A 25,531-nucleotide genomic window follows, 5' to 3' on the forward strand; every position below is an offset into this window, starting at 1 on the left:
TCCAAAATGATAAAGTCATGCAGAGAGTATTGTGCTGTATAGAAATGAGTGTTTAATGTGGAACTGGGACGTAGCTATGGTTTCTACATAAGCTCCTGTTATATTTGCTAATTTATTGCTCTGCTTTATGGTTCTGTTCTTCAAAGCCTACAGCTGACGGTGATTAATTATGATAGAGGTGGCATTTAGGCTGTAAGTACTGTAAGTCAGTTTTGTTGATAGTGACTGCTGGAATTGATTAATGTCATGCAATTATTATACAGTTTAATTATGTTTGCACCATTTCCACAATTTTAATGTTCTCTGTGCCCTTTGTCATTTATAAGCAAAGACAACAGTACATTATACGCTTTGCTGACTGGCTAGAGCGATCAGGGGATTCACATAATTTTCATACTCATCAAACCATTCAGTGACCCCTTAAGCATTTACATCCTGGAAGTGATCGCTCCCATCAGGGTAGAACTATTACATCATCATGGAATAAGGATGATCACACTGAATAGCTTTGTATTGATTTGCAGTGATTCTCTTGGGTCCACTTGTCCCCTCGTAGAGGACCCAAAACATGCCAGAAAAATGCCCCCTACAGCACAAAAGAGCCACCGGATCCCCTCACTGTAGAGGTCAAACATTCAGGCCTGTATCAGTTTCTTGGCATGCGCTCGTTGGTTTTTATGCCACTGAACTCTCACATATGCATTCATCTTTGTAATGAGGAGTTTATGCACTGCAGCCTGACGATAATTTCCTCTCTATGTAATCGTGTGTGGACGGTTCCTGCTGACACAGTCTGATAATGTCCTGCATTGACATTGTCAGTCACTTGAGGAAGTTGCTCTTCTGTTTTTCCTCACATATTACACTAATGCACGAGCATGATGCTCATCGAATGTGCGCTGTCGGCCACAGATTGGATGTTAATTGCTTAGTTGCACCATGCAGTGCACCTGCGTGTAAGCATCTGCATATATTTGGATTTATCATTTGCCATGCGTCTGTATCTTTTACAACATTTTTGTACTACGTATTGTTGTAACCTCTCAAATGACATATACATTGACATCAGTATATCTACATAAAGCTAATATCATAACATAAATGATGAAAAATAATGACAATGTAACTCAAGATGGATCCAAAACAGGTTCAAGTCCAAAAAAAAAATCACTATTGGCTGATTTATGCAACAACTTTGTCTTCATCCTGCATTTTTTGCTCCATTTGGGAAAATGTCCAATTAATTCTAATTACATTTGAATATTCAGTTTCTTTGCTTACTTCATTATTTCAAGATTCTAACTTTTCTCTCTTGGAACAGCGCCACTTACGTATACTGTATATATTTCAGGGGCAGTGATGCACATAATGAGGACAGGTATTGGGTGAGGCTGACTGACTCAGCATAAAACTGTCTGACTCTGGGCCAGTATGGAGCTCACTTAAAAGTACCAAACAGAGTCTTGAACATGTGAGAGCAACACGGAGTCGAGTCAGCTGTCAGCTGATCTGTTCTAGTTTGATTACCTGAAAAAAAAAAGTGCAGCAATTGATGAGTAGTAATTTAGGTTAGGCCCAACTTTATGTGTTTTGGGTTTTCCAGCTTGGAAATTTGCCTGAAGATATTTAGTAAATACTTACTTACTTACTTACTTACTTACTTAAATCACACTGCTGAAGTCCTTAACCTCAGTTTTTTGTATTTTACCTAGTGTCATATTATCAGACCACCAAGGGCTTGTGCTCTACTCTTGATCTCTTATGTTAAATCTTTAGAAGAGCTGGTTTGAGGCTTCTGGATGAAACAGAGAACATAAAACTGCTGGATTAACCCCTCCTTGTGTAAAGGGAGGTGCATTCCAAGAAATATAAACTTTGCCTTTGGTCAGTTATTTAGATTTATCTTAGAATTCATAAAATGTGTCAAAGTATTATATGTTTCCTTTGTATGTTCATGTATATTTGTCATAATATGTAGACACAATGCAGAATAAGGAAAGTTCCAAAGACATGAACTGAACACAAAAACCATTTAACTTATATCGAACAAAAGCAAAAACATTTTTACCTTATGTCAGATCTTTCTTCTTGAGCATGAAAAAGGTGAAATAAAAAGGATCCTTTTTGCAGTGTGCGCAGGAATTCAGGAGCAGATCAGCGCATATTAACTTGCAAATCACTTCAGGATGTGGTGCTATCACTCAGTGTTGCACCACTGATTTCATGACACAGTGTGGTTATGAAGCCCTCGTGTGCTATCAATTACATCTCTGTGTGAATAGATCTTCTGATTATTTCCACCCTGTTCTGATACATTATCTGTAAAGTGCTCTTTGTGTCAAATATATTTCCATTGAGAGCTGACTTTCAGGTGAGGGTAAGTGCACCTTTCTCTTTTAATACATGTCCAATAAGGACAACTCATTACTTAACCCATGTACACTCAATCTCTCATTGTGGTGCTCTTGGACTGTATTACATTATACAGAGAGGTGCTTCTGTCACTTAGCCTACCATTGTTGATATCAATTGGGAGTATAAGATAAAAGATACCCGTTGGTGTGTTTATCAGCTTTCTTTCTGAGTTATATAAGAAGATTTATACCACTGTTATATATAAAGATATAACCAGCCTAGCTTTGTCACATTTAGTTTAAGAAGAAGACCCAAATGCAGATGTGAAGGTTAACAAAAAAAAGGAGACTTTAATGACTTAGCGAGACAAAGTGTATCTTAAGTGTTGGGAAATGCAATAAAGGGAGGAAGTTACAAAATTATTATTATTATTATTAATTACAAAAGGAAGCAGGAAACACCAAGTAAGACACTCAAAACCATGACAAGATTAGTATAAAGCTAGGCTTGGTTTGAGTTTGCAGGATTTATGCTAAGCTAAACTAACCATCTCCAGGCAACTTTGTTTTTCCATTTCCACGATATGAGAGTGGTACAAATCTTACTATTTTCTACATATTTTCTAAAATATCAAACCATTTCTTTAATATTTTTATGGTTGAAAAATTCCTTCTAAACTAGGGTTGGACTGCTGTACCACTCAATACATACCTGCAAATGTTTCACAATAAAAGCATTGGTGAGAAACGCACTGAAAACGCTAGACGGGAAGTCTCTCTGACATAGCAAACAAATGTATTAAGCATGAGTAACATGACGGCTGTCAGGATTATAATAAAGTTATACTGAAAAAGGAAAGTGACTGGGGCATTGGATCGCCTCGCTGTATATCCAGTTCTGTTTATACATCCATGAAAAACATGAATGGGGAGGCACAGTGGTGCAGTGGCAATGTTGGCTGGTATTGGGTCCAGCCTCCTGCGATGCTCACAGATACACAGGTATAGCTGAGATGGAAATACTAGTATTAAAAATATTCACCTGAGCTCACATGGAAACCTTCATGTAAAGTATAAAGTTGATATATATTTGACAACAAATGTCTCTTTTGAATAACATAAATACGATATATTCAGGACCAAACATCTATTCATGCAGTGGATGAGTCTGCATGGTGTTATGTAATATTTGAGCACTTTAACTACGATGACGCCGGTTTCCTTAGAAGCAGCATTTTGGTGACAGGTTTTAAAGGTGAGGTGCACTTAAGCTTAGATGTAATGTAGTCCTTATTTTGTGTGTGTGTGTGTGTGTGTGTGTGTGTGTGTGTGTGTGTACAGTATGATATAGAATGTAACTGGGTTAATTTAAAGAGTAATGTGAGGTCTGTATTGCTGGAGGCATATGCCATGCGTCCCACGTGCCTGACTTCCAAATGAATCAAGGCTTTTCCACAGTGTTGATGCCACTAGCGAAGTGCATAAGGCTTTTTCAAACACTAAATATTACATCAAATAAGCCTGACTGTGTCTCTGGTGTCACTAGTGAAAGCAGAATCAGCTTTTCAGACTGGCAAAAATCTTCATTGCTGATTGTGAACAAACTCGAATGATTCTAAATTTAGTTCCCAGCATGATTTGCAAAAGTTTGCTCATAGAAAATGAGGTGACCTCACCATTTTCTATGTCATTTTCTTGAATTGTCAAAACATGTACTTGGAGATATACTCTTCTCTCCAATATTCAAATTATATTCAATGCTATTAATATGTATGGTCTATTCTCTTTATAATGGGGTGAACGGTGCATTTGTTCTGTGCATAAGGTCCTGTTGCCCTTGAAGTATGAAGTGTCAGCAAGTAGTGTGGTGTTCTGGAGACAAATTGCTTACACTTACTCAGCTATCAGTGATTATTATTCAGATATGCAGTATAAGGCCCAGACTGTTTGCTTTAGTTGGAATATCATGACTCATAAATGCACTACCGTGTATATTTATATGGGATGTATTCCACACTTCTAAATGAAATGTCTTTTCCAGTCGAGCTGAATGAAATCAATGAAATGCAAAACCAATCCTTGTAAATGTGAGTGTTTAATAACGGGTGACAGAGACAGGAACACAATAGGATAACAACACATCTTACACTGACTGTCTTATTCTGTTTCCATTTGTTTTTTGTAAAGGAATAGTTTGACATTTTAGAAACTATTCCTATGAAAGTCAGATGGGAAGATTGCTGCTACTCTCAAATCTGTCAATATCAAACAGCTGTTATGGTTGGCATACTAGCAAACAGACTGCGACATTTTGGTCTCTATAGCTAATTTCCACACATGGAGGACACAAGTTATGCATAAATAACAGTGTGGCCGACTTGACTGACAGGTGGGTGCCCTTACAGATGGCTTGTTTGAGCACCCAGCCTTCATTCAGCCCTCCTCAGGTCCGTCGATGATCCACGTCTTTGCCGATACTTAGATTACCCGGGAGGCAGCAGAGGCAGGACTGCCAGGATATGAAGGGTGTTTCCCTCTGTTTCCAGTCTGCGCTAAACTAATGAGCTGCTGGCTGTGTCTTCATATTTAATGGACAGATATGTGAGTGGTATTGCTCTTCTCATCTAACTCGACAGGACAGCCTAAAATATCTGACTATTTAATAAACTGTGCTCTGAATAAAAACATTTTTTAAAAAACCTGACAATGTTCATAACTTGTCCTGCTTATATTTGATGAGATCCTGCATCGTGCACCAAAGCACTTTATCAAAGCTTGAGTTACTGTTCAGTTACCCAGCTAAATAAACAAAGGCAAACAACCTGGAAACGTATTTTGGCTCTCCTGGAAAGTCGGAGACTATTTAAATAAACAGTTTTGGCTCTAAGCCCCTAAACAACTCTTCTCCGAGTTGCTCTGTAATCTCCTGCGTGCAGCATTGTGTTCACTTAACCTTGCAGTAAGCCTGTTGCCTTATTCTGTGAAGCCTAAATAATACTGGTCTGAGAGGGCAATCAAACACTCACAAAGAAACAGTCAGCAAAAGATCTGAATCTCTGTAGGGTGAGTTTGTTTGCCGTTTGGCTGCTTGGCTACAGGCCGCAATAATTTGGAGTCTCAAAAGCCTCTAGATTGTAATTCACCTTATCATCCCGCTGTGTTTTCGCTGAGTGGTGGGTTAGTCGTTGAATTGCTGTTCACGTTGGACTGTTGCTTGTAATCCATCACTGCAAAGCAGGCCGCCTCCTTCCCAATACTCCCAGCAGTAGCAACTCTCTGTCTTAACTCCTCACACAGTGCTACTTTAGTTTTGTAATTGGTTTGGCTATGGTTGGATGATGGAGGGTTGGAGTTGCAGGTTTTGAATTAATTGAAAATATTCGTGTACAGGAAGAATTTCATCATAGGAACCACACTGCTCAGTGTTCAGTAGTAGTTGACGATACTGCGATTATTTTCATATTTCCTGTTTGTTCTTTTCCACAGATTGAGAAGCTCATGAACTTGATTGGAGCAGGCATTGAAACGTCCAAAAAGAAACAGCCTACACCGAGCTCAGGTAATGTTTTATTCTGTTCCTATGATGACAGAAATTTTAATTCAAGCAGAAAGGACTTTTTTTCAGACATGGCCATGTGGTGTGTAATTTATTGGTCGGGTAATGCAAAATGACAACTGGGTCTTGGGTATTAAGTGAGTCTTATTCATTAACCATTTATAAAGATCTTAATTGCCCTTGGTGCTACGTTGATGATCGTCCCGTAGAGGTTACTGGATGGGAAATTTTTTACACCCTGTAAATGATTATACAGTATATGTGAGCAGCTTTTCTAAGAGCTTCAGTAGAGCTGTAGGACAGTTTTGTTGGAAGTCACAGAGACTGAAGCTGACATTTGTTTGGCACATCATTGTTGTTCTTTCTTATATACAAGGTTTCTACTTTATGGGGAATCTAATTCTGAATTCCTCTCACTGTCATATTTTTTTCTGGAGTTACTGTATACCTCAATAGGGCTTGAATTGATAGCACGCTTCATCAAGTGTCCTTCAGGCAGTGCAGAGGGAGAAGCCAGCTGGCATCGGCTCAGTTTGTTTAGATAACACTCCCGAGCTGTTACAGGGTAAACCTACCTCCATTAGATACTCTGCCATAAGGTGGTTTCATCATACAGTATTGTGTAACTGCTTCTGTGGGTTTGCAAATGACTGCCTTTTTTAAAAAGTCTCAGCATAGATAAAAAAATGTCATTATTATGCGCGGCGTGTTTCATGGATTAACAATCTGCTGACCACAGCAAGGTGTAATACCACCAACGCTGAAAGACAGAACAGAAGCAAAAAATGGTTGTGATGAAGAAAGGATGGAGAAAATTTATAAATAAATGACATTAAAGGTCCAGTGTGTTGGATTTAGTTGCATTTAGTTGTGTAATTCCTACTTTGCAATCTCCTCACATCACCCTCACCTACCTAGTGTAAAGGAGAAACAACACTTGACACTTGGCCCTGTCTAGAGTCAGTATTTAGTTTGTCTGTTCCAGGCTACTGTAGAAACATGATGTTTGAACATGCCGGCCTCCATGGAAGAGGACCCACTCCCACTGTAGATATAAAAGAAAAAATATTCTTATTTGCAGGTGATTTATACATATGAAAACATTTATGAATATCAATTTCCATGTCTGCCTTATTCTGAAAATAGAAGCCCCAAATTTTACACACTGGACCTTTAAGAGATTTACTGCTACAACCCGTCATGTGCCAGTGTGACCAGTGCCACCACTAATTTAACCAAATCTCTTCTTTCATATTTCATGTTTCATTTTATTTTTACTCATCAAGAAGGGAAACTTTTGATTAGGGATGTGAAGAAGGTTGATTTCTTTTAGTATATCCTCCAATTTATTTATACAACACCAATTCCAAAAAAGACGCTGTGTAAAACATAAATGAAAGCACAATGCAACCATTCACAATTTATATTCCACCAATATTCGATAAAAATACAGTACAAAGACAAGATATGTATGTCGTTTAGCTCAGTTGGTAGAGCATCCGCCCCATGTTCAAAGGCTCAGTCCTTGCTGCAGCGACTCAGGGTTCGAATCCGACATGCGGCCCTTTGATGCATGTCATTCCCTATCTCTCTCTCCCCACATTCCTGTCACTCTTCAAGCTGGGTCTGTCAAAATAAAGCTCAAAAAGGCCAAATGATATCTTCAAAAAAAAAGAAAAAAGGAAGTTTTTAATTGCCACTGTCACCAAGTGCTTGCTCATGGTGATAATTGTTGGGTTTCTGTAAATGATATTACAAAGAATACAGTCTACACCTGCTGAATATGGAAAGTGTGATGAGATAACCTTTGTTATGATCTGGCACTATATAAATAAAATTGAATTTGATGCATTCTGTTTTTAATTTATATTTTACAGTGTCCAAATTTTGGGGGGAAATTGAGTTGTATGACATTAGAAACAGTTAAAATATGAAAATGTGTTTATAAAAAAGGGAAGTAAATAAATAATTCAAATTGCAGATAAAATAAAAAGTAAAATAAATATGAAATAACAATTTAACCAGTTCACCAACAATGACCCCAATAACCACCTTCATCATCTTCATCCTATATCAGTTTCTTTCAGGGTGTCTTTAACCATCACGCGATTCTTATGAAAACGCTTGTTCTGGGCCTAAAGGAGATGAAGGCCTCAAGCTGCTCTCCATCGCAACGTGAATTTATGATTTTAATTACAACTTGACTTCCTGCACACACGTGTCCTTACAATAATTGCTATCCTAACAATTAAGATCCAAGCTCATTCCACATTACATAAGAGGAAATATGTTGTTTGTTTCTTTCTTTCTTCTACACGTATAGGTGTGTGTGCTATTTATAGGCCTTGTTAGAAGAACAGTATTCTGTCCCAGATTCAGCTGAGTCATGCAGTTGCTGCTCCGATTTGAATCGGAGATTGTGCACAAGTAGTTCTGGAGGTTGCAAGGATGATTTTGTTGCCGTTTTTGAATGTCACTTAGTAAAGAGGTCTTTTTCCATGATGCAATGAAAGGGAACAAACAGGTACCCTTCAGATTCATCACCAGGAGAAGGAGGGGAGAAGAGAAGGCGATAAGGGGGACTGCACTAAATGGTTACTCATTCATTCCACCTATATCTTTTCACTGTGATAGAACGAGGAAAACCTCATCCACTATCCCTGTTCTTGTAGGTTTTTTAATTCCATCCACCTTTTCCTCATCTATTGTCTCTCTCATATCAGGTGCTGGCCTGTTTATCTTCAGGAAGCAGATTTCTGAGCATCAGATATTCGTGTGGCTACGGAAACAAACCCTGCAATTTTGTCCCATCCTGCATGCTCAAGGATGAGGTTGTTTGTGTTGTGTGCCCATCACGAGTGCCCCGATTGTGTGCCAAGAGAGCACAGAGTAAATGAGCTTAAAAAGAGAGAGAGCTTGCCTTACAGCACACGGGAGGCATGTGTGTGCCTTCGGTTTGTGTACAGGCACACTGTGACGTTCAAAGGGAAAAAGAGTCCGCCTTCAGTTTTCCCTGAATTAATTCAGCTTTGCGGCTCATTTTCTCCAGTGCTTGGGTGTGTTGACAAGGAGCTAGTGCTTTTCTCCTGCTCTGATAAAGAGGCACAGCTTTATCTAGGCACAACCTCTACCTTCTCTACTGTAAACAGGTCTTTCTGGGCGCTCCTTAGAACCAAGTCTAGACCGAGCAAACCTTTCTGTGACAGAAATACACTTGGATAGATTTGACAGCTTGCCCTGTTTAACAGGGGATAAGACAGTGACCCACTTCCCCCCCACAGAGTAGCATTGGATACTCTGTCAGTCAGTAATTAGGTCCTACTACTGTGGGAGGTGTTGCTGTCCCAAATGAATGGAAGTAATTGGATGGGGTGGCTGGTATTTTTAACAGTCTTTGTCTGGATATTGCGGCGTAAGAGTTGACTTTGGTGTGAGGCTCAAGAGGAAAAGAGTAAAGAAGGAGGAGGGAGGTGTGGGATCTCATAGTGAATCATAATTAGTCCACTTCAATCCTTCTTACTTCCTATTACCATCTTATCTTGGCCATATGTTTCATCGCCTCCTCCTTTATTAGCTCTTTTCCTCTCTTATCTGTCTCCTGTTCATTTTCTCTCTCTCTCTATCTCTCTCTCTCCCTTCCTCCTTCCATCATTTTTCCTCCTCGGTCAGAGCAAATCTGACAGCGGCTTCTCTTCCCGATAATGAATGATGAGCATTAGTTCTCGGGGATAACTGACGGGTCACGGAGACCAGACTCGGCCTTTTACCTGATCGTTAACGCTAGAGCAACAGGGGTACAGGCGGCCAATTACGGAGGAGGTTCAATCAATAGCCCTTCACTTTGCCTCCCTCTGTTGGCACCGCTTCCCCCCTCGCCCTGACTGCCTTCCTGACTGGCTGACTACCCATCTGGGAATGTGTGAGGTGATTGCGAGCAGCTTGAAAGCCTGCATAATTACGTTCTGCCTGCAGCCGTACCCAGATAACGCCAATGATGGACGCAGTGAGAAACCCTACATAGGTGGTGGGGTGCTAAAGTCTACCACTCTCTGCGTAGACTGTTGCAGTGGCGCTTTGTGTAACTCCAAATATATCTAAATTTAATATCATCTCAGTTGTTTATCTGGGCTTTTTTTCCTGTAAGTAGCCTCTGTTGTGCAGTAAGAGTGGATGATGTGACAGCAGCATCTGGAAGTACATAATGGAATTTGCCTCTTTTCTGTCATGCCGTATGACCGGGAGAGATGGATAAGAGACAGGACTTGGAAGCGTGTCTCCCATTCTCCCTCTCCTGTACGAGTGCATTAGAGACTTCTGCTGACTTGAATCAATGCTGCCCCCCCTTGTCCTATCATCAAAGTAAGATGTAAATGAATTAAAGCCATCTGCTAATAAGCAGAAGCTTGAGGAGGCTCTTTGTTTCAATATACCATGTTAGCCTTAAAAAAAAAAGAAAGGGCATTGCTCCTGCAGATGAAAAGCATCGACTCTCTGTCATCCTTTTACATTCTAGTCATTCTTTGCAGAAAGGACTGTGATTTGAGGCGCTCGGTGCTTGTTCCTTGCCTCTGATGGTGGTGTCCTTTTTGCACTGGCAAGATCAGAGTGGCTCTGTGCAATTCTAATCAGTGCAGCGGGGAAAGAGAGAGCGAGAGAGAGAGAGAGAGAGAGAGAGGTGGGGTAAGGTTAGAGGGAGACAGACGGACAGAGAAGAGCGAGTGTGTGTGCGTTTGTGTAAGAAAGGAAAAGGGGGGGAGAGACAGAAAGGGGGAAGAGGTAGAGAGACAGATGATGAAGACGAGAGAGAGAGAGAGAGAGAGAGAGAGAGAAAGTGTGTGTGTTTGCATCTGTCTGTGTGTTTGAGAGGCAGCGAGCGAGACAGAGAGTGAGGGAGAGTGCAAGCCAGGAAGGGAGAGAGAGAGCGAGAGGCAGAGGGAGGGGAATTGATATAGTGGGAGAGTGAGGGAGAGAGAGGGAGAGAGAGAGAGAGAGAGAGAGAGAGAGAGGTGGTTACGTGGAGCAGCACCCCACTTCATCAGGCAGCATACGGCAGCCCTGCAGTGCGATCACACAGTGTGGGAATGGGGCTATGAGATCGAGAGCAAGAGAAAGAAAGCAGAGAGAGACGAGAACGAGGAGGTGGGGGGGAGAGAGAGAGTTGGAAAGAAGAGCTTGAGGGATTTGCTCGGATAAGAAGGGGGGATGATCACTGAGTCTGTTTGCCTGTCGTGGATGTTGGAAGGACGTGGCAGCAGCAGCAGCAGCAGTGGCTGAGGCTGAGGCTGATCTGTGATCTCCTGTGTAGAAGAAGTAGCCCGGCGTCAGGACGTTATGCCCTGTGAGCAGTGAGGGGTTAGCGTGTGTGTGTGTGTGTGTGTGTGTGTGTGTGTGTGTGTCAGGAGCAGCTGCTGTGACTGCATCTGCGCTTCCTGCATGTCTCAGACAGGCAGGGGATGCAGCAAACCTCTGCCCTGAGCATAGAGGCTGCTAGCTGTACCCAGCGAGGAGAAGAACCAGGTGGGCTTGGGGTAAGAGTGAGGGGGGTGCGCCTGCCTGCCTGCCTACCAGGAAGGAGCTAGCTTAACCTGCACTGTGGTCCTGCAGTGATCCTCGCTTCAGAGTCAAAAAGACTCACCTGCCATCCGTGGGATCTCAACCTGGATTTACCGCTTTGAGAGAGATGAGAGGCACGTTCTCCGGCGGAGCCTCGCAGCCAGCAGCCTGCTGAAAGAGTGTGAATGCTGGGCAGCACAGGGAACACTGGCACCACCAAGGACACTGAGCCTTTTTCCACTGGCAGACAGCTTACCTGGAGCTTTATCAAGGAGTCTATACTTGGATTTGATTATGAATTGAGGAGTTTGGAATCAGCACACTGTGGAAATCCTAAGCCAACATTTCTTTTTTTTTTTTTGATGCAGGATTTACAATATGTCTACCTGACCGTACTCCTTGTGGCTTTGGAGTAAGGACAAAAAAATATATATATATCATTTAAGCAAATGTGTATTCCTTGATCAAAAAAAAAAAAAAAGAAAATTAAAAAAAATAACACGAGTACCTCAACAGTACTTTAGAATGCTGCTACCTTCATTGTATGAGCCGTGTCCTAGCTCTCAAAGAGGTTGACCAATGAAGCCATGGGACTCAGCCAGAGCTTTACAAGTATGTGGTGAAAACCCTGACAAATTTATTTTTGGGGGAACTGAATATTTCTGTGTTACACCGTGATGGAGTTATTTCTGGGGATAGTTTTAGCAAAGTAAATAATGTGTGATGTATGAAAATGTTTGATTTAGTGATGAATATTTCCATTTTGCCTCAGCCTGACAATTATTTAGTCTCTTGACGTGTAGTGTTCAGTATTGTTATGTTCTTGGACTAGCTAGGCACTTGCTTTTACACTCGCTCATCTGCTCACTAAAGGAATGTTTAGTGAACCCTGTTTGTTGGAAGATGCCATAGTGGCTCAGTCCAACATAACTAACGATACCAAGCTTCAGATGGGCTTTCTTCCCTGCACTACCTCCACCCTCGCCTGACATTTCCAGTCAGTCACACTAACACCAGTGGGTGTATATTAGCATAGTCAGTCCCCTGCAGGGCTTGAGCTGGGCCTTGCAGCACCTCCTACCCTCCTTCTGTGTTTGAGTTAGCTGGGCCCCCGCCTTTACCTTGGGAGCCCCTCACCCCCGGCCTGGACCCTGTCTCCCCCTCACCCTGCCTGGTGCTGCTGCACTCGGCTCTGCCTCTGCTGGCCGAGAATGATGTGGCAATGCCATGTGTCGTCCTCTGAGTGCCGCTGCTACCGGCTGAACGGCTTCTCACTGCTGAAGCGCTTCCCTCTCTCGGCAGATGGGGCCTGTGGTAAAGCCCTGGACCAGCCGGTGGGAGAATGGCTGGAGCACGTGGGGCTGCCGCAGTACGAGAGCAAGTTCCTGCTCAATGGCTTCGACGACCTACGATTCATGGTGAGTCACCTGAAGCACGTCATCTCAGGGGTCCGTTCCACTTTACATCACTGTCTCTTCCTGTGTCAACCAAGCTGCATTTGTCTTTTCATGTCACCACTCTGCTCTCTCGCCTTCTGCTTGTCTCTCAGTAGTTCTATTCCCACTAACCCCTGCACCCCTTTCTCTTCCTTCCCTTCTTCCTAAGCCCTCTTCACCTCTGTGCAATGCATGACCCTGCTGAGATTTATGGCCTGACACTGAATCTCTTTACGGAATATGGCCTGTCACCAATGGCAAGACAAATGACAGCCAAAACCCATTAACTTTTTCTCAGCCTTACCAATCATGCTATCTTATTTACTGTACAATTCTGGAGCAACCTCCTCCCCCTCTGTATTGAATCTTCTAATTTACAGTCACTGGACTTGACCCCTGTGTTGATGAATCCTGACAAACAATCCTCAATCTGAACACACTATAGTTTATTCTTAAAACACTTTGCTCTCCAAATCTCACTGACTCTCTACCCATTACACTCTGCTTGTTGGCCTTATGATAACTGCACAATGTATGATCACACTGCAGCAGCATGCCCTAATGCTGTATCTATACACAGTACACGATATATGGTATTTATATACAAATTAAATTATAACATGTTTGCATGTTCTGGGTGCAAATGTATTATTTCACTAGTAAGTAAATAATCAAATGTCACTAACACGATCAGTATTTCTGGAAAGCATCGACACATTTTGGGTTTGAGTGTTTTTCATTTTTTAATCGCCTTTGCCAGATTAGATATTGATAAATTCATTGAACAGCAGCTCGAAGCACGTCCACGATCTGACTAAAAGCTTTATTGTGTTTCCTTTAAAGAACATTGTAAGGAAACTTGATATTGCATCTGATGGCAATGGTTGTAGAAAACGTTTTCAATCCCTTCCTCATGTTTCTCTGAGTAACACGGCTGTACGCTGCAAATAACTAGGCCCAAAGGGTAAACACGGACATTTCTCAGACCACAGAGCTGCATTAGCACTATAGGCTATATGTTACATCAGTTTGTCACAGCTGAGCTCAGTTAAGTGAGACTGGTAAGCTCAGAAGGGAAGTGGTAGTATTCATGCAGTGTTCCAGTTTAGCACTGCTGCTGCTCTCTGATCTGTTTTTCTTACTGGTAAGGCATGACATCACAACATAACAGGAGTCCTCACAAACGTGCGTTGACTCCTACTATGAGGTGCTGTGCATATTTGAGCTTAAAGCTCAGATCACAATAAGCGTAAAGCAGTTGTATGTGCAGTCATGATATATAGTCATTGTAAATGGAATACAGTGGGGATGTTTGATATGGATTACAGCTACATCGATAAGTCGTCTAGGCTGATATATCAGCAGATGTTATCTTATCGCAGATATATTGGTGTTATGTTAAGTACATGTTGGACAGTAAGAAGACATTGCAGAAAAATAGGAAAACACACATACTCTGTCCATCAGAGAGCAGTGACATGTTTCATTTTACATTTTTGAAAAAAAGAGTCACTTAAAGGTTTTTTTTATATTATTTTGGGCGTGTTTTATGCCTTTTTTATTTGGGGAGTCGACAGATGTGAGAGGAAATGAAAGGAGATCGATGAAGCAAAGACCACAGGCTAGAAATGAATCGATGATGTTGCTTACATAATAAATGGTATGTAACCGCAAGACTACCTGGACACCCTATGATGAGGATGCTCGTCAAAAATATGTTTTCTTACACAAACTAATATCCAAATATTGACTCCGGAAAAAGACTCAAATGTCACTTGGGCTTTAATATGGATAAAATCCTTTATTATGATATTTGTCATTTATTTATATTGCGATAATGATATAGTATTATTCTCTTGAACTTTAATTAATTAATGGTTTATAAATACAGTTGGAATGCTAGTTTCCCACTAATAACACCTGACAAATAAAAGCACTTAATTAAATTGATGCAAAAATGTTGTAAATCCAACATTGGCATGAATCCGTCGACCAAGTGATTTGCAACGTTGCCACAATAGTCCTTTTTTCACAGCAGCCATTTTGACGTGCAATGGGAGGGTCAACGCAGGTGTTTCCAATGATACTAATTAATCTTCTGCACCATTTAGTGCAGTGGAGACTTTCCAGTGAGCTAACCTGCGCCACAGCAGCACCCTGACTCTGTTTGACCGGAATGGACTGGAACCTTATCTAGCATCATTAGTAACACCTGTGTTTATCTACTATTTCATGTCAAAACGGCTGCTGTGAAAAAGGTCTACATAACCAAAGATGTTAAAGAAATAGCTAGCCAAGTATTAAACGCATCACAGAAACCCAACACTAGTGTGCAGTGCAGATATCGAGCAGCAATTAAAAAGAAGACAAAAACAACCCTCGTGTCTTATTGCGTCTGAAGATACCATGATGATCAAGATTTCCGGGATATAATGTGATGAGGACTATGGGTCATTAGTCAGACAGATGTGTCTGCTGGACTTGATGCATCAAGGAGATAAATCATTAGCTTCACAAGGCAAATTACCCATGGATATTTACAAGGATGTGGAGGTTGCAAACAAGGGAAAGGTCAGAGTAGTCGGGCAGACATTGTGAATGTTTAATATTGTGCCCTTTTCCATTCTGCCAGACTTGTTTCAGATGTGATCAATCTGACTGAACTTGAACGTCAGAATTGGTTTGTGGGATTCATTGTCAGTCAAATAAAATTCAGGCATTATGGTCCAAACTATTGTGGCAGTGAGGCAAATCCCCCAGTGCAAAACATCTTAGAAGTTACCCATCATGCATTTACATTAATATTGCATCAGACTCTACAGCCCTCCTCTTTCTCAAATGTTATAATGTAGAACTGAGCATACATATTGTAACACAAATGAAGTCTTCTTTCTTTGCCAGATTATTGTCATGCCTGCTGGGGCTTTGAAAAAAAAAAAAAAAAAAAAAAAAAACCCAACAAAATTTGATCTTTCCAAACAATTCCTCTGTGGCACATAGCAATAGAGCAATTCTAATTCACTGTTGCATTAACTGAGTGCATTTAGGGAGATGAAGGACTTCTACCATGGCTACATCTGCAAGTCGTATCAGATTAAATCAAGCTACCATAGCTCATAAGCTATGTAAGAACTGAACGATACATTCCCGTCACATGTTTCAAATGCAGCATGAAATAATAAGTTTGCAGAGTCTCCTGAGGCATCATCAAACTTCAAACTGTGTTAATAAAAAGTGGAGGATCTATTTTGAGTCTCCCTTAGATCAGACCCGGCTTCATTTTGACCTTTTTTTCTAGTAATCAGTGAGTAATCTCTGAACTGCAACCCTGATACAGTCCTGTGAATGCTGCTGCATTGTGCACTGAAACCAATCCAGTAAGAGCAGATTGACTAAAGACTACAGAACATTTTAACATTCTTGGCCAGGAAGAATCAATCTGCAGCAGTCCACAGGGAAAAACGCTTAGCTCCACATTTTCAAGGTTCTCCTTGTATCTTTATTCCTGCCTATAAACCGGAATAAGATGACAGAGCAGCTGGAGGTGCAAATATGAACAGCTACATGAAACAGACAAGAATCTGCTTGTCAGTCAAGATTTCAGGAGGTGGAAAACCATTGTTTCTATGTCCTAAATGAAGTAATTGTTACAAACTGGTGTGAAATATTTTAGTTTCCTCTCAATGAAACACAACAGCACAGTGATCTCGATGCTGCTGTAGTTATAAAGGCTTTGTTCCCTCTGAGTCGCACTAGATCAGATTGATTACTCTTGGCATGCACAATTTATTTGACTTCATTGTCCTCCCACTCTGCTGTTACTGCTTGTGTCAGTGATGTGCATATTCTGCGTGTGCGTGCATGTGTGTATGTCATCAGCAAGTATGTGTTTGCACAGCTAGTTTTTCTCTGGTATATACAGAGTAAAACAAACTAGAAAAATTTCAAAATAAATTTTGAGTGTGCCTGAATCTGGCCCCGTCGCCCCCATACATTATTATTGACACTGCTCAGATTCAGTATTCAGTATTAATACAACAAGCTGTGTCATCATTGCCTTTTTAATGGGCTCTTATTTTGAAAGACTTGTGTCTTGTCTGTGTGTGTGTGTGTGTGTGCGCGCGCTCGTGTGGTGGAGTAGCGTGCCAAAAAAGGGCGTAAGAATAATAATAAGCGCGGTGAATAGTATATAGTGTGCTCTTTCAGGCACACTCAATCATAATACTTTTATTGACTTATGTTCTTATAAAGCTGTTTGTCATATGTTGGAAGTGTCTTTCATGTGGATGGATGGACTAATATAATATAATGGATTAGTGATTTACTTTCATGCATTGTACTGTTGTATATCCATGTTGTGTATTGTCTGTGCATCTGTACATGCTTGTGTGTATGTGGTTATATGTTTGCATGCATGTGTGTATGAGTATGGCTGTGTGTGAATGTGTTTATTCGTGTGTGTCTCTTACTTTTCTGCACATGTAGGGAAGTAACGTGATGGAGGACCAGGATCTCAGAGACATTGGGATCACTGACCCAGGACACAGAAAGAAAATCCTCCATGCGGCACGCAGCTTGCCCAAGGTACTTAATATCATGGGTTAACCTCGGCACTCAGGAAAGACAGTGATGGACAACGTCTCGGAATAGAAATAGATAGAATAGCCATGCTGTTTACCGGAACAGTGGTTCATCAGAGCCAAAGTAGAATCTGATAAATGGAAAAACATGTCAAAAGTATATCAAGGTAAAAACAGTGACATAACTACACATTGCATTCTATCACTAACTGTATTTAAGTACTAACCTGAAATGCATTATAGTTTTAAAGGAAACTGTATCTTTGTACTGGAGAATGGGATATTGAGGATTGATCTACATTATACTGCATTATGTAAAGGCTGGAAAAAAAAGTCTGGCAAAGTAAGTAAACCATTTATTCAGACAAAATGTGTCCAAGGCTATGAATGTAGCCATGTTAACATCTGGCATTAGTTTTGCAGGTATTTGGTCATAAATCAAGGTACTGAACAAATGAGATGAAAAGTCAAAAACAGCATGTGTCTAGCTTTAGTGAGGTAGAAAACAAGAATATTAGCTGCACATTCATATTTTAAGACATTTTCTCTGAACAAAAAGCTGCAGTACTTGTTCCCTTACACGTGTCTTTTCCTTCACTGTAGGTAAAAGCACTGGGCTGTGATGGCAGCACATCTCTTGCCTCCTGGCTGGATGGCCTTGGCCTGCATGAATATCTGCCCAACTTTCTTTCAAGTGGCTACCGCACACTGGAGTGTGTTAAGAACCTGTGGGAGCTGGAGATTGTCAATGTAAGAAACCATCTCTTAACATTTTATCCAGCACTGTTTTGCCCTCATTCAGGTGATAGGTGAGCAGTGACTGTTGATGGGCTCATGTCAGGACATTTTGGACCAGTTCTCACATAATAATCTTCTTGATCACAAGATTTATTTATTGATTGTTTTGGAGGTTAAGAAGCACTTAAAAATTCAATGCTGTAATTAAAGAGAAGTGTTTTATGATGGGAGCATTTGCATAAAACCACAACAGCAACACCACAGTAATTAGTAGATAACTAACAGATAAAATGCAAATTAAAGAGCAATATAGTGACTGATGACAGGGAAGTGTCTAGTTTGGTTTAACTTTATGGGAACAGTGTAACACTTGATGATAATTACAAAGGTGGACTAATTTATTTTAGGATAAAATCTGTGGAGGTTATAGAGAAGCATATGTAGCCATTTGGTTGAACATATGTGCAGGAGCTGATTTGTGTAGGTGTCTTCTATCTGAAATAAATCTAAAAGCGTTTGCAAGATGACTAATGGGGTAAGAAAGAAAAATCATATCCTCTGCTCCGAAATTACTTTTTCCTGACTTTCCTCTAATCTTTAATTTATTGTAGAATACTTTCACTTCACCTGGCTTCTAAAAATGATTCATATGAACCCTTCTGAGAAGGAAAAATCACTTTTTTAGTTGCTTTCACAGCCAGCGATGAGGAGTCACAAGTAGCCACTGTTTGCTTTGTAGGAGTCATAAGCCAAAATTATTGAGAACCACTAAATTACAGGAAACCATAGCCCTTTGATATGCTGTATTGACTTAACTTGAACAATAGTTAATACTTAACCTCACACTGAACACAGATTGACTGAGTAATTCCAACTGTATTTGCCAAAGCACCATGATCTAGCATCATGTTAGTAATGCTACAGCTTCTCTATTGACAGTATAAAGAATGGATGTCATTTCCATGACGTTGCCCACAGGTTTCTGGAGAGCTGTTTTGCAGCTCAAAATGTGGTGGCTTTGGTCAACGTCATGTCTTGCCTCTTCTGCCTCCTGGGTAATCTTAAAATCGGCAAAGATGTGGATTGTCGGTGGATCTGTGGCGGGGTGAATGACACCAAGTGCTCAGAACCACTTATAACAGGACCCACCTGTCAATCAAGGCTACGCTGTTAATTATTCATAACGTTAATATAATTTAAATGGGTGAGATATATATATATATATATATATTCAGACTCAGTAAGGTTGTCGTGAATGAGGTAATTAGCTAAAGAGACCAACACTGTTTTTTGTACCAGGCTGTAAACATGTTTATTTCTGCTGTGAAGTTGGACATTTTAATATGGCTTATGGAGATTGACTTGTTCTGTAGCCAGCCTCAAGTGGACTTTAGTTTTTGGTACTCCTGCATTGGCTTCACTTCACGCTTGAGCTTCTTTTCTCATCAGATGCTATTACAAGATTCAATTTCAAGTTTTTATGCATCAGTAATAACCAATCGTGTAGACATTACATGACACGCAACCAGACAATCCAAACAGATGATCTGATATAGCTGATAAGCAATCACAGAAGGCACGAGCACGAGCTGTGGATAAGTTTGTTTACAGCCATCATATTTTTCCTCCCCACACATGGCTGCATTTCTATGCGTGGTTAGTTGTGATAAACACAAAGACAGCGGTGGCAAAATGGCAGAAAACAGCAACAGCTGCAGCAGCAGCGGGAAAGCAGCAGCCAAACATACTGTATATGCAGTGTGTATGAGGGATGGTGTCCAGCAGACTGCGATGCAGCACAGAAAGATGGGTGTGAGAGCGGGGCACATTACTTTCAGTGTGTAGAGTAGCTGAACTGCCTCTGAGCATTTTGGCAGAACTCTTCACCCATTACATTTCCTACATCCTCCTCAGCATCTTACGGCAAATGGTTTCAACCATCAGTTTGATGTACGAGCTGGTTTACATTCCTATATAATCCCAAGGCTCTTTATTACTATTTAAATCTTCTCTTCTTTCGCACACCTCATGCATACTGGTCTCACTGGGATTTTGTGCATGAGAATAAGGAAAACCAGAAATTCAGAGGAACACTCGCCACTTCCTCTCACTAGATAAATAATTGAAGCCTTCAGACAAAGAACTGTATGAGCCTGTTATGGAATATTTTGTACCAGCAACATAATTGCAAATGTAACATTAATCACTCAACATCCACCTTTACTGGATGAGCATGAATGTTAATAGCCAATTATGCAAATATGCAGTATTAAGATAATGAGTTTTGACTACATAAAATTAACCTATGGTTTCTCCTCTGAGGGTTTTAGCCGCACAAGCTGATATGTACTACATTTGTAGACATGGATACTGTGGATAAACGTGTCTGAGGCAGTTATTTGAAAAATCCCTCTGTTATTTGCATGTTACCTGCCATCGACACATAAATCGCCAAATTCTTCTTATTTAAGCACAATGTCAAAAATGGATTGTGAATTATAGAGTGTCCCGGGAAGGAGACAGTGCTGTACTTTAAGCTTACGGCAAAACAGATTGAGGCTGAATTATTGACGAGAGTCATTTCTGTTTGCCCGTGGATGCCTGCCAGTGATGGGTGCATGCCACTAACTCTGTGTCAGTGTATTTGGGATATCTCTATTAGCTTAGTCGAGATAAATTCTTCAGTTTGAGATATTGATGTGACAGTGCACTCGAAAGTCTGCTTTATATTGTGGCCCTGACGCTTGACTCTCTAGGTTATTAAGATTGGTGCCCTGGGCCACAGGAAGAGGATCATTGCCTCTCTAGCAGAGAGACCCTATGAAGAGGCTCCGACTAAGTCCCGTCGTCTGTCCCCAATCATGGTAAGAATGTTGATGTAGAAACAGTTCGCAGTTACAGTATCATCTTCATTACTAGCTCTTCATTAGATGGAACTGGCTTGATGTCTCCACTGCCTAGAATAGAAGAAAGAAGACAGCACAGCCTGAGAATGCTGTTTTTATCTAAAGCACCTTATGGCGCCATGAGTGCGAATCAAACAGCAGCATAGTTAGTGCCACTATTTAACCATCGAGATGCAGAAACGTGCTGTCAATGTTAATTTGGCTAATGGATTGGGTGTGTTCAAATATGCCCAAATTAGTATAGTAGTTTTGCATATTCCTTTAATATAACCCATGTTATGATGTCTGTAAAAGATACATATTTTTTTATTCAAAACACATTTGTTTGGAGCTGTTCAATATTGAAATAGAGATAGACGATTACACTCTATTTTTCTTATTGAGCAACAATTAAAACAGAGCTTAAGAAGGAAGTTAACCAGCGTTGCACGGCAGGATTTATTTCTATGCCAACATCATTTTCGTGAGAAAATGGATCATGTGCGTTTTTGTCTGCAGCAGATATCTAATTTTGGAATGAGATCCTTCAATATCATTATGTTCACAACAGTTAAATACTCAGGGCTGATTTCCCAGGCAGATTAAACCGGGCTAAAAAGAATTGAGAATCTCTGTGGAAGATGCCTCTTTGTTGAGGATTAAGCTTGGATGTAGATCAGGGAAACCAGCCCGTGTAGACGGCGTTATCGAATCAATAATCTGTGCTGTGTGTTTGTGATGTGTTTGTACTCTTTTGTGTGATTGTGTTTGTTTGTTTCTTTGTGTGTGGCAGTTCCATGACCTCCTGTCCCAGACTACATCTCCCCTCAGTCAGATGGACCCCTACACCAGTCGCTCCATGGACATGCTCCTGCCCTTGACTGAGTCGGACCGGAGGCGGAGAGGAGTTGAACAAGACTGTAGTGTTTCTCTGCGTTCGTATAGTGAGAGACCACGCTCTGTAGTGAGTTCTTTCACTTTTATCATTTTCTAGGAAACCACCAAATTTACTCTTAATGAAGGACTAGCTGAAAAATGTAGAGGGATGCTGTACAAAGTTAGATGTGTCACAGGGTCTTGCTATCTCTTTGATATCTCTGGATGGATTAGACTTTTGTGGACAATGTTGGAAATCAGTGAGCAGGACTAATTTATTTTTGCATCACCATGATTTCAAGGTATTTAATTTGCTAGATTAGCCAAAAAGATGCATTCCTAGCTGATGTTTTATCCCTTTATCCACAATTTCTCAATTGATTTTTCAGAAAATATACTGTAATATACTCAGTTGCCGGTTGAATTGTAACAGATTGGGGGGTAGAACTATATGCAAGAGATAGATGGTAGGGTACAGTTCTTGATCTACCTAAATTCTCAGTTCAGGTACAGGCAGGCGGAGAGTAGCACATGCAAACAAATCCAAAAATCCAATATTAAGGCAGAAGGTTCAACAGGCAGGTCAGACAGGGAGAAGCAAATTCTGCTACAGGTTTGCAGAAAACAGGATCGCAGGTAAACAAAATGAGGTACAGAGACTAAAGACAAAACAAGAAGCACATGGAAACACAACCTAACAATCTGGCAGAGAGTGTGCAGAGATCTGGGGCTTAAACGGTGGCTGAGCCAATGGAAAACAGGGGTGCGCAGGTGAGTGGAAGGTGTGTGTGATAGTCCTGCTTGCAGTGGAGCAGTGATCTATTATATTAACTTAGCTTAGCTAACCCTCCATTAAGGATGAAGTCATAAGACTGATCAAAATTGATGCATATCACAATATGCAAAATGTATAAAAAACAAAGTTAAACTGTCCTAAGCTTTTGCATTATATCAAACAAAACTCTTCAAACACGTCAAACAAAAAGTTAAATTCCTCATTTGGTGAACTGTTGTTAGTTTTAAATTAACATTTACATAGAATCATTAATTTGGATGAAAGTTTCAGTGAATAATGAATTGCAAAACTGAATTATCAGCTGCCATACCCTCTATTTTTCAAACTTATGCCTGAACCACTGTAGCACGCCGAAGTTTTTCAGTAATCTAAGTTTTACTAGAAGCACTTTGGTCTGACAGTAAGATCATTTGTCTCCAGAGTAAACCTTAATTAAATCCAATACAGCCTCTTCATCCACTGACATAGATTCAGTTCTTATGCGCTTCCCTGAATTTCCTGGGTTCCACTTTAAGAAGATGAACGAAGAATAACCCAGTGATCAGATTTTATCATTTGCTAAAGGTCAAACCACAAAGCAAACACAGTCAAGATGTCATCCCGGATTTCTGACTCACTGAGGGCCAAAGACGAAACACAGAGGAGCGTCCATACATAAAGGAAATGCTGCACAACCACACCACTCAGAATCGATGATATGTGAAATCAATACGTATCATTTTCCTAGACGCTTAGTGGAGTTTGTCATTAGTATATTTTACTCTGACGAGAGATTTATGAGAGCTGAGCAGATCCCACATTGATCTAAGGGCTGAAGAATATGAATATTTATGAGCATGTCAGCAGATAAAGCAACTTATATTAAGGTATTCTGTTGCCTTCAGTAGTCAGATATCTTTTACCTCACCACCTTGACTGAGACAAAAAAGTGTACTTGGAGTCGATGTGACGGCAAGTATTTACTTTGAATCATGTCACAAATGTTAGTTGTGTTTCCTCTTTTGGTTGCGTTCACCGTTCAGGACAGACAGAGTGAACGACACAAAGACTCTCGTTTAAACCTCCGGCCGCCGAGCCACTCTGCTACCTATGCCACGGTGTCCGCCTGGCATCACCAGCCTGAGAAACTCATCCTGGATTCCTGCGGGTACGAGGCAACTGTAAGTCCCTTTTTACGGTCTTCGGCATCTTAGAAAGCATGCACTGTTGTAATGAACTGACATGTATTCTGAATTAATCCAACCCTGGTGTGTTCTGATTCTTTCTCCTAGTACCTAGGATCAATGATAATCAGGGATCTACGAGGGATTGAGTCCACACAAGATGCCTGTGCTAAAATTAGGGTAAGTATTACTGAAATGGAACAGTTTTTTAAATTTGCAGTGCTTTCAGACATGAAAATAACAGAGTTGCAGAAGAAAAGTACAACTGAGAACATCTTAGTGCAATAATATTTCTGTAATTTCATGTGCATGTGTTAGCTTGTACTTGCCTCTCACTCTTCTTATTGTGTCCATTGTAGAAATCAAAGGATTCACGAAAGGGTCCGGTTGTCATACTGTCCATTACCTATAGGGGGGTCAAGTTCATTGATGCAGCCACAAAGGTGAAGGGAAAGTATATTTGTTTGTCTCTATGTGTATCGATCTGTCCATGCAAACATTGCAGTCGACTCCATTCAGCCTCCATTAGTGGTTGATTTCCAGTGAGCGCTCACTTCCTTCCTTTCTGCATTAGACTATAGTTGCGGAGCATGAGATCAGGAACATCTCGTGCGCCGCTCAGGACCCAGATGACCTCTGCACTTTTGCTTATATTACCAAGGATCTGAAGAGTGGCCACCACTTCTGTCATGTCTTCAGCACTGTGGAAGTGGTGAGTAATAAAACTCGTCTTGTGTTCAGTCTTTTTCTTGATTTAATTGAAATATGACTGTCTATACAAGGAAACTGCTAAATCTTTCTTGACACTTGAACTTTTTGTCAATTCACCATGAATAATTTAGAAAAAACAAAGTGTCCTTTTGTGGGATCTCTGGTTTCCTGTGGCTAAAACTGCATGCATCATCTTGTGGACATCATTTCCTTGATTGGCTCATCCAGTGCCTTGATTGAAGCTCCACCCCTGCTATGCATGGCATTTCCATGTACAGGAACAGATTATGTCGCAATTTGTATCTCCGTTTCTGCAAAGGTCGGAGACGGTCTTTTATCTTTGGCAGATAGAGCACTGTGGTGTGTCAGTTAACTGCATGAAAGTCATTTTAACTGAACTGTAATGATCAAATTTTCACAGTGCCAAACCTCACTTATTCGTATTTATCACAAGTGCTCCATGTGCAGAATGTCGTGTAAAAACTGCTGCTCTCTGAGGATCTGCATGGTATTCAAACAAGAGCCAGCAGATAATTATACAACGTAATTATCTTAACAACATGAAGAGTGGGGCTTTTGTGTGTTTTGCACACCAAACTGTTGAAAACAAGCATTTCAAAAGCCAATGATTCTCTGTAAACATTGAAAGAGTCAGAAGTTATCCAAAATTATACTTAAAGTAGATTTTGTGAAAGTGTTGGGCTTTCACTAAAGGTCAGGAAATGAAATGGGTTGTCATGCAAGCAAGCAGAGGTCCCATGTACTCTATCAATTCAGGTTTAAATCTATTTTTACTAAAAAGACCACACCAATATGGATTAAAATCTAGACAGGTTTATTGCATATAGGTGGATAAAGGTGAACCGAGATGATGTACTGTCGG

At 40.7% G+C, this 25,531-nt stretch overlaps 1 protein-coding gene across 7 annotated transcripts in view; it reads left to right on the forward strand.

Moving 5' to 3' along the window:
- anks1ab (ankyrin repeat and sterile alpha motif domain containing 1Ab) overlaps positions 1-25,531 on the forward strand; it is a 41,839-nt gene that overhangs the window by 8,080 nt on the left and 8,228 nt on the right. For 6 of the 7 annotated variants that reach the window (XM_027279010.1, XM_019272641.2, XM_010742300.3 and 3 more), the window contains 10 exons: positions 5,841-5,913; positions 12,766-12,881; positions 17,385-17,483; positions 18,083-18,229; positions 20,974-21,081; positions 21,896-22,066; positions 23,797-23,934; positions 24,046-24,117; positions 24,297-24,380; positions 24,512-24,649. In XM_027279010.1, the coding sequence (XP_027134811.1) occupies positions 5,841-5,913; positions 12,766-12,881; positions 17,385-17,483; positions 18,083-18,229; positions 20,974-21,081; positions 21,896-22,066; positions 23,797-23,934; positions 24,046-24,117; positions 24,297-24,380; positions 24,512-24,649 (1,146 nt within the window). Of the gene's footprint in view, positions 1-5,840; positions 5,914-10,880; positions 12,076-12,765; positions 12,882-17,384; positions 17,484-18,082; positions 18,230-20,973; positions 21,082-21,895; positions 22,067-23,796; positions 23,935-24,045; positions 24,118-24,296; positions 24,381-24,511; positions 24,650-25,531 lie in introns of those variants that run through there. The other variant, XM_027279012.1, reaches the window with a different exon arrangement.

The sequence above is a fragment of the Larimichthys crocea genome, chromosome VI, assembly GCF_000972845.2.
Source record: "Larimichthys crocea isolate SSNF chromosome VI, L_crocea_2.0, whole genome shotgun sequence".
Classification (NCBI taxonomy): domain Eukaryota; kingdom Metazoa; phylum Chordata; class Actinopteri; family Sciaenidae; genus Larimichthys; species Larimichthys crocea.